Source organism: Guillardia theta (assembly GCF_000315625.1).
Source record: "Guillardia theta CCMP2712 unplaced genomic scaffold GUITHscaffold_220, whole genome shotgun sequence".
Taxonomy (NCBI): domain Eukaryota; class Cryptophyceae; order Pyrenomonadales; family Geminigeraceae; genus Guillardia; species Guillardia theta.
Genome location: NW_005434456.1, coordinates 327 through 9602, shown reverse-complemented (window position 1 = coordinate 9602; position 9276 = coordinate 327). Strand labels below are relative to the sequence as shown.

Genomic DNA, 9276 nt, shown 5'->3' with positions numbered 1-9276 from the left:
CAATGAAATGAGGGGGTTGGGTAGTATCAGAGGGTGGGTACGGGGGTACCTTTTTACTATTAATTGAGAGGCTTTTTGGGGTAGGGTAATTCGATCCGTCAGGGATGGGTGGGGAGAGGTCCAATGCGACCTCCGTGCGCAGGTTCGGTTGCGAGAAAATGAGGGGGAGGCAGACGAAGGGCATGGCAGAAGAGGAGGGAGGGAGATATGCTGTGCAAGTGGAATGCATCGAAGGAAGAGGTCGCGGGAGGGATAAGAGAGGAAACAGGTAGCGAGATGGTTGAAGGATCCTTACGATCGTAGCGACAAGGATTTGGTCCAAGCATCTGGAGATTTTTGGTAGAGGCGATAAGAGTTGGGTTTCAGGACCAGATACGCTGCAAAGAATTCTGATCCCCCGGAGCTAGCGAAGTTTCCCAGCATGATATCGAGTCGTTCACAGGAGATAGGATGTAGCATGAAGGCATGTCGTCGGGTAAATGAAGCAATCCGAAGGCGCCGTAACGACTGGTATCAACACTTTATACATAACAAAAGAATAAACAACCAGGTGCAGACACAACAACTCCGAACGTCGAACCTGACCGGTAATTCAAGACAGAATTGGTTCCTGCGGTGATGTCAACAACTGCGGGAGGTTCAACAACTCACATCTCACCTGCAACTCTTCAAAGTGACGGTGGGACGAGTGCAAATCTTGTCGGTCGCATATGCCGAGCCCATGAATTGAGGAGCCACTGTTGGACAAGTCAGAACCCTGTCGCGCGATGACACCATCGTCGCACCTTCCACTCCGCTGCCATCCAGTCTCGCCATGGTCATCCAATCTCAAATCGTCCTCGATGCATCTTCCCGTCACCTGCATGCAATCAGTGAGGGTTCCAGCGCGATCTACACAAAGATCGGGGACCTGGTTGTAGAGCTCGTCGAGCCTTGCAGTGCTCATCGTGTCTTCATCCTCCACGTCAGCCTGCGAGCTGTCCATGACTGTCACTTCGTCCTGGCAGTAAATCTCCTCTGACTCAATCTCGGTCATGGGCTCTGACGGCCTTGCATCCTCGTCCGCTGAAATTTCCCACGATCTGGCGCTTGCAACTTCTGGACACCTTGAACCACTGTCGTCCTGAGATGAAGTAGAGAGGACGTACCCACTAACAATTTCTCGGTAGTCATCGTTGTTGACAATTTCCTGCTGATTCAATCCATTCGATGTTGAGCCCTGGTTCAAATCCATGACTTGTGCTGCTTCAAGCACCGGTGTAGGAGGACGATTCAACACCCGGGCGTCTTCCTCTGCGGTAGAACAAGCATGAGTTTGGCAAGCTTCACAATAGACAGACAGACAGACAGACAGACAGCAGGCAGATATGGAATGATATGAACAAATCAGACACAGTTGAAGCGAAAAGAAATTCCACTTCTAACATGCAGGTTTAAACAGCACGCACAACATGGTAAAACTCAACATATTTGACGCTCCTGCCCTGCATCCCACCACTCGAGACAGAAACTTACGTTGTTGCAATAACTGAGCAAAGTTGATACGAGCTGCTGCCGCTGCAACTTGCATCGAGATTGAAGTCTCTGTCAGGTTGCTTGATGTTCGCTGCGACTTGCAGTCGAGATCATCGCACTCAGCGGGCAGCTCATTCCGGCATATCGGGCAGGTGTTGTGATGTTTCAGCCAGGGACAGATACAGTCATCATGGAATACATGGCTGCATGGCAGCCTGAGAATGCCCTCTCCATCTTTCAGTGTTTCCTCACAGATCGGGCAAACTTCCTGCCTTACGATGTCTGAAGCAGCGACAGTGTCGCCTGCCTTCTGAATGCCTTCAAGAAACTTCTTCGAGGTCGACTTCTGCGGAGACCCAGCGGCTTCGTCAAGAGATTGAGAGATAGCTGCTTCAAGATCTGAGTCCCGCATGAACTCCCGATTGATGTCGCTGTCGAACAAGAAGAAGGTGTACACAATGTCGTTGGCAGTAACTCGCCTCCCCGGCATGATGTTGGTTGCTGCCACCCGCACCTGGCGAAGTGGGCTATTGATCTGAATTCTTCTTCGCTCATGCTCTGTTAACACCTCCACGAAATTCCCTCTACACCTCGGGCATTCCGCAACACCGGCTCCATTCACTCCAAACCTTCCCTGTCCAGCAAGGAAAGCAGAAGGGCCCGATGAGATTACCCCCCTGCAGTGATGGCAGTACAGAGACTGCGATGGCGGGGATGGGTGTGATATGGAGGAATTGCTGCTCGAGCAGAGAACAAATGAAGGAGCCGAACCCATGGCGGAGGGTTGTTTGATCCGTCTCCCCAGAACGCTGCAAAGCGTGAGACAGGAGCAGATAGCAACGCTGTCCAGGAGCCGACCAGACAAATCAAGGTAGAAACGTAGCCCCAAACAGAAGAATGTCAAAGAAGAAGACGAGCAGTCGAAGAAAAGCTAGGCCGTGAAGATATAGGAGACAAGACGGCTGAGGGGGATGGCTTTTCCCAACAGATGCAAGGGGAGGGGGTTGAGAGAGGGTAAGGCTATAGCAGGAGCTATCCCACTGATAGAGCAGGGGGAGAGAGAGAGGATGCAAGACTAGAGGAACGGAGCAACGGGAGGTAGAGGATGCGCTCTCAAGCCGAGAGTACCGCGAGAGGACATGCGCCAAAGCAAAAAGTACCGATCTCCACCCCCACCCCCTTTAGCATCCTGATCTTTTCCGGAACTGGTAGGGTACTCACATTTGGGAACATGGGGGTGGGGTAGCTCTGAATTTCTCTGGGTAGGACGGTGTATTTTCTTGGGGGTAGGCAAAAGTCAAAAGGGTTGCCCTACAGTAGATCATAGGGGGTAATCGATTATGAAAAGTAGGGGTCATTGTCGATTGTAGGGGTCTTGACCCCCTTACTGGGGGTAGCTGGGCTGATTTTTTGAGGTGAGGGTATGGCATGATTTGAGTTGCCAGGTGGGTGGGTAATGGGTGGATAGGGTTAGTTAGCGGATAGGGGTGCAGTTTGTGTTGGGGGGTGGATGTTGTAGCTTTTATAATGGTGAGGGTGGAGAAATGGGGGTAGGGTGCTACGGAAGTGGGGATGATGACGAGAGAGGGGGTAGGGTGAAGGGGTGGATCATTTTCATCTGATTTGAGAGGCTAGAAGGGGGTAGTGACCGAAGGCTAGTGGGGGTAGGGTGTGTCAAGGAGGGGTGAAAATCAAGTGGAGGATAGTTGGTCTTGGTGGGGTAGGTCAACTTATATCCAGAGTTTGTAAGGCGTAGAGATCAATGAGGCTGGAGGCAGGGGTAGGGTCTTCAACCCAGGGGGTAGTCATTGTCAGAACCGGGAGGGGTGGGTAGATAGGGAATTGACGGGGTCATGAACCTGTGAAGAAGGACGCGGCGGACAGGACATGGACAGGGGTGGTGACAGGCTGGGTAAAAGGTAGGGGTAGTTCAAGGGAATGCAGGGGGTTCTAAATTTACATGCGAGTTGAAGGTCACTAGTACCAGGTCATTGTTGGTAGGGGTGACTTAAATTTCAAAACAATCAAGAAAATTTCAAATGAACTTTGGAAGGGTAGTGGTGACATTTCGTGGTGACTGTATGAGGGGGTCACAACTACCCACCCCCCTTATTCACCATACTGAAGGAGGGCTGCTATGAGCAGGCCCGCCTCAAGGAATAGTACTTGATGGTCACCGGACGTGGGCCCGGCACGCACCGATGCCCGAGCCCGACAGAATTATATAACTAAAACCTTAAAAAGCATTGTAGCGGTTTTCTTCGTATCAAAACTCAGTGATGGTCATAGTACACTCCGACCATAGTGCATAGAAGTGTACTACCACTAATATTATAAAGTTCAATCAACGGGGCTCCGATGGTACACTCGAAGTTGTCTGTACTGACAAGACACTTTTAAAAATATTTTACCAGGGAGTGTGCTCTCTGTGACCTTCGGTACCAATATTTAAAATAAATTTAAAAATAAAACTATTGTCAAGTTTCGCCACCGGTGGTTCCGGCCCTGTGACTTTTGAAACTTGTGCTACCCCACCCCCTCATCTGTAAAAAAATTGAAACACAATACCCCCATTGTTTAGTATTATTTTATCTATCAGGAACCGGTACTGTATACACCCACCTACCATGATGAACGATTTTCCTACCCCACCCCCGGGCAAGTACACCCACCTCACCCACCCGGCAAGACTGTGCAAGTTGGTACCGCCATGAGATCAGGTGAGGATAGGGTTTATGACAGGAGGAGGACGGAGGGTAGAGGAGAGAGGACGGAGGGTAGAGGAGACAGGACGGAGGGTAGAGGAGACAGGAGACAGAGCAGGGGATAGAAGAAAAGGGGAGGATTAGAGAATGCAGATGGAGATGCTCTGCACTGCGACTTGGGAGCTGGGGAGGAGAGGAAAGGAAGAGGTGAAGCGGGATGTACTGAGGGATGAGCAGACGGACAGGACAGTTGATAGAGGGGACGGGGTGCGAAGAGAGGAGGGGAGAGGAAGGAGAGGAGGGGAGAGGAGGGGAGAGAGGAATCAATGAAGGTGCAATGCTGATGCCGATGGCGAGCTGGAAAGTACCGACGTAATACAGGGATGTTGGGTTTGACTGATGCGAGCTCAATGTGAGACGTTCAAGCTTGATGTGGCGATAGCTTTCCTGCACCTCGGGGAGAAGCTCGTAGGAAGGCATGAGATAGGTTCCATGGATGAGTGTTGAGGATACAATGGACATTTTGTTCGAGGAAGGGTTACGATCGAAGTCCTTGGTGTGGAGAGGATGGTTGAAGATGCAGGAAAGCAGAAGGGAGGGTCCCGCAAGGGATAGTGTGAGATCAAGGATGTGGCAAAGGAGGAGTGTACTTTGAGAGGTTGATATGGGCAGCTTTGAAGTGTACTAATTTGGAACGGACACGTCTCGTACCGATACACTGACATGTTTCCTTCCCATGGTTCAGATTGAAAGGTTTTGCATCCCTTACCGCAAGATTTCTCGATTTTTGGAGCTCAAGGGACGTAGGGAGGCCGACTCCTGCTCAAGATGAGCATTTTCAACAGCCTTGAAAACGCTTTCAAGGAGCACCACATCATCAACGACTTTCTGTTTCCCGGTGAGTGATGTTCGCTCACGCTTCCGGTCCCGTCACACAATCTGGCAGGGTCCTCGGCCAACTCGTACTCCTGGAACAGCTTCAAGCCTCAAGAGCTCATCTGCATCAGATCGGATGAGGATGAGAACGTGGTGGTCCCCTGTCTTCTGATCAAGGGGAAGGCTCCCCGCAAGGCTCATCCCACCCGCCGTGACATGGAGGAGGAGACTGAAGAGTCCATAGCGCAGTGAGTCCAAGAGGGGAGGGGGCATCCCGGGAGTGCTTGGCACTGACTACATGCGCAAGGGCTGAGTCGGATCCGTCCAGCACGATCATGATCTACTGCCATGCCAACAGCGAGGACCTGGGGAGCATCTACGCGTGTGCTCAGTGGATCAGCCACATGCTGGGAGTGCATGTCTTGGTACCGGAGTATCCGGGCTACGGGCTCTGCCAAGGGAATCCCTGCGAGTCTAGTGTGAACACAGCCGTGTTGACGGCTTGCAAGTGGGTGAGGGATGTGCTTTGCTGGGATCTGGACCATATCGTGGTCTATGGGAGATCGATCGGAACGGGCCCAGCCATCAACGCTGCTCGGCTCGGCCTGGTGGGTGGAGTGATATTAGTCTCTCCCTACACCTCCATCCGAGACATCGTTGAGGAGCATGTCGGGGCTGTGTTTTCTTGGTTAACAGGTGAGACTTCTCAGCTCCTCCCTTGCTCCGATCGCCTGACGATGCTTGATTCGTAGCGGGGTCATCAGATTGGCCCAGCGTAGAGATGATGAAAGAGGTGAAGGTAGGCTGCATCTCGATCTCAGATGCCTTGTTCTCATCCGATCTACCAGTGCCCTGTTCTCCTGATCCATGGAACAACGGATGAAATCATACCTGCGTCCCACTCCAAAGAACTCCACAGGTTTGATCTCGGGAGCTGCTCGTTCCGTTGCTCTCCATGTCCTGATCTCTCTCCCCTCAGCGTCTGCAACTCGAGGAAGAGGCTCATCCTCCTCGAGAAGGTAGTGTTCCGTGCCTTGCCGCACTCCCCTTAACTAGAATTTGTTTCTCTTTGCGAGTGCAGGTTGGTCATCAGGAGATGGAGCTCCTATATGCCCTTGTACAGGCAGCACCAAGTAAATTTCCTTCTCCTCGTCGCATCTTCCTCCTCCTGTCCTCCTCCTCCTCCAATGACTGTCTCTGCAGCAATGTTCTCGCTCTACGACAAGCCATGCCAGCTCGATCTCAAACACCTCTCGTCCACCATCGTTGAATTTCGAGGAGGGGAAGCAGCGATCCCAGTGTACAGCACGCGAACGGTCAAGAGCCCGGATGAGGTGATGGCGTGGTGAGGAGAAAGCCAGCTCTCCGACTTGTCTGATGCATCTGAGCAGGGGAGAGAACGCCGGGCAGATGATGATTGCAGGCAAACACGTCTTCGTGCTCTGATGCACGGGGAGAGAATTTGCGCTGTAGTGATCCTGTGGTTGCTTGTTCGCAACCTCTGAGACTTTTTGTGGTGTCTGAATTTTTTCCTTGTATTTGTAAAACATACACACAGGCTGAAAACGTTCTTGTCCAATGCAGCAGATTGTCGGCTGCGGTCTAACGGACCCTCTTCGACCCAACGATCCTCTTCCCTTCCTCTTCCCTTTCTCTTGTCTTTCCTTTCTGCTCAACACTACGTCTGCTCCACACAAGCTCCACACCGTGAAGCTGCCACGACCTCCTCCTCTGTACACTTGTGCTCTCCCTTGCGCTTGCATTCACCACCTCGCTCCATCTACTTGCCTGCTACCTGTCGGCCAACAGTATCAGTTGCTGCGATAGTCAGCAGGGATACCTGCCTGCAAGACAGCAACAACCACAAGCGCCATTGAAGCTCCGACAGCAGCAAACAGCACATAGGCAAGGCGGATCGCGCCTGTTCGAGGGGTGAGGATGAAGTGATCAGCCTGTCATGATGCACCTGTGCTCAAGACACGACGTGGGGATCCTTTCTGCTCTTTCACCTCCTGACCCTCTGGCCGAATAATCACCGACCCTTCCTGGCAGTACGTCAAACAGCCTGACGTCAGTCCAGTCCACCCACCTTGGTTGTTCCGAACGGCTCGCCGACAGCGATACGTCTGCAGCAGCATGCTTGTCAGTCTCAGATGCCACGAGGACGCTGCTGTCACCGCCAAAACTCGTAAGTCGCCCACACGAATGGAATGACCCCGATGACGAAGACGACTGTATCCTGAGCCGTGATGCCCCTGGGCTCGATGACGATCTTCGAAGCTTCTGCACAAGGAAAATGTGAGATGTTTTCATCGAGCTGCAGCTGGTTCGACCTGCTCCCGCCTCTACAACATCCGCCATGGCCGACGCAGGGAAAAGGGAGAACAACGAGAGCACGGCGGTGGTTTGTGTAGCGCCCATCCCAGATGCCTTTCCAGGCACGTCGATGTATTGAAGGGAACCCTCATCATCGCTACTCTCACGTCTGTCAATCACGTCAACAACGATCAAGCTTTCTTCCTGCGCTCACAGCTGCATTCTCAACGTGGGACGCCGGGGTATGTCCAGTTCATTGCCCATGGTGTTTGGTTGCAAATTTCTAGGAGAGGAGGGGGAGAAGCTTGAGTGTATGGGGGGGGAGAGCAGTGTGTATGAAGATCCACCAATCACCACCAACGAGTTCGCCTCCTTCGCCACCATGAGCGCCGCTACCAGCACGCAGAGCATGGCTTTCGCCATTTCTCTCCCTGCCTTGAATGTCTGTACCCGCCGATTTTTGAAAATGATTTGTATCGAGTTTCTAAATAATTACGTACAAATCAATATTTTGATTTGTACTGATTTATTTTAAAAGGGTTTTGAAGCAATTCAATGTCAGTAGCTTCTTCTCTATATATGGGTTTTAGGTTTTAGGTAAAATCCCGTACAAAACAGGAACCCAGGCTTGCCAAGAAAGGGAGAGGGAGGGGAGGGAGGGGAGGGAGGGGAGGGAGGGAGGGAGGGAGGGAGGGAGGGGAGGGAGGGAGAGGGAAGTCACATTCGTTCACTGGGAGATCAGAAGACAAGACTGATCTGTGACTGAAGGTCATGTGACAGGGAGTCAGTGGATGGAAGGACTTGATTCAGATTCAACTTAAAACCCCACGATGTTGAAATGTGAAGAGCCCTTGCTCCTGTTGTTTCTTGCTTGACCGCAGTCATCATGTCAGTTGAAGCCACCAGCATCGCGATCTTCTCTCTGGGCCTGTTGGTAGGATCCCTGTGCAAGAAATCTCAGCGAGGTCAGGCCTTGCACTGCCTCCTCCATGATCTCACAGCATCGGTGGACAGGGGCCTTGCTCGTCGGCCTCATCAGTGCGAGTGTTCTAAACAAGCTCCTGAGAGATGTGAGCAGATCAAGAAGATCAATCTTGTCCCGCTGTGTTTGTTTGCAAACATGATCGTTCTCTCTTCATCTTCTAGACCCTCTTCGCAAAGCGCAAGAAGGCTCCAAGGACTAAGGCACGGTCCTGCCCCGCACTTCCTCGAGCAGCGGAGTGGAGCTGAGAGGAGAGGAGAGGAGAGGAGAGGAGAGGAGAGGAGAGGAGAGGAGAGGAGAGGAGGACAAGAGTAGGAGAAGAAAAGCAGGAGATTGAGTCTGGTGACTGATCGTTCAAGGTATGATTCAAACATGTGGAGGAAATTCTGCGAGTCAAGAATCGAAGTGCTGGAAGATGATGATGAATGGTACACGATGACAGTCGATGAGTTGATGAGTTTGACCCTTCTTCCCCTCCTCTCCTCTCCTCTCCTCTCCTCTCCTCTCTTCTCCCTCTCTCCTCCTCTCCTCTCCTCCTCTCCTCCTCTCCTCTTCTCTCTCCCCTCTTCTCCCCTCCTCTCCTCCTCTCCTCTCCTCCTCTCCTCTCCTCCTCTCCTCTCCTCCTCTCCTCTTCTCTCTCCCCTCCTCTTCTGTCCTCTTTTCTCTCCTCTTCTCTCTTCTCTCCTCTCCTTTCCGCTCCTCTTCTCCTCTCCTCTCCCTCTCCTCTCTTCCTCTCTTCAGGAATGGGTATGACAATCTGCGAACGGACAAGGTTGTCCACATCGAGCTCCGTCGGTGGGCTGACTGTCTCCTGCTGGCTCCCTGCTCCGCAAACACGATAGGGAAGGTGAGGAAGCAGCAGTAGAGGGCCGGAGGATAGGA

The 9276-nt window shown here is 52.2% G+C and overlaps 3 protein-coding genes across 3 annotated transcripts; 1 reads left to right on the top strand and 2 right to left on the bottom strand.

Moving 5' to 3' along the window:
- Nucleotides 1-1515: 1515 nt before the first annotated feature.
- Nucleotides 1516-2492, bottom strand: GUITHDRAFT_156285 (hypothetical protein; the record flags this gene model as incomplete). The annotated part of the gene is made up of 1 exon (XM_005819493.1): nt 1516-2492. A coding segment is annotated over exon 1 (775 nt), but the record flags the coding sequence as incomplete, so codon positions are not given.
- A 2936-nt stretch (nt 2493-5428) lies between these two features.
- Nucleotides 5429-6148, top strand: GUITHDRAFT_82161 (hypothetical protein; the record flags this gene model as incomplete). Its single annotated transcript, XM_005819492.1, has 3 exons — nt 5429-5792; nt 5849-5895; nt 5945-6148. Coding segments are annotated over 3 exons (615 nt in total), but the record flags the coding sequence as incomplete, so codon positions are not given.
- A 594-nt stretch (nt 6149-6742) lies between these two features.
- Nucleotides 6743-7858, bottom strand: GUITHDRAFT_166674 (hypothetical protein). The gene is made up of 7 exons (XM_005819491.1): nt 7627-7858; nt 7430-7581; nt 7274-7379; nt 7186-7222; nt 7063-7141; nt 6937-7017; nt 6743-6891 (listed from the first exon to the last, which is right to left on the bottom strand). Exons 1-7 carry the CDS (start codon nt 7833-7835, stop codon nt 6860-6862), a joined length of 696 nt encoding a protein of 231 aa, XP_005819548.1. The 5' UTR covers nt 7836-7858; the 3' UTR covers nt 6743-6859.
- Nucleotides 7859-9276: the final 1418 nt, after the last annotated feature.

Coding starts and splice junctions, on each gene's coding strand:
- GUITHDRAFT_166674 (XM_005819491.1), bottom strand. CDS start 7,835: ATGGCGAAAGCCATGCTCTGCGTGCTGGTAGCGGCGCTCATGGTGGCG. Junction 7,142..7,185: donor AGCCGTTCGGAACAACCAAG/GTGGGTGGACTG, acceptor ACGTACTGCCAG/GAAGGGTCGGTGATTATTCG. Junction 7,018..7,062: donor ACGTCGTGTCTTGAGCACAG/GTGCATCATGAC, acceptor CCCCTCGAACAG/GCGCGATCCGCCTTGCCTAT.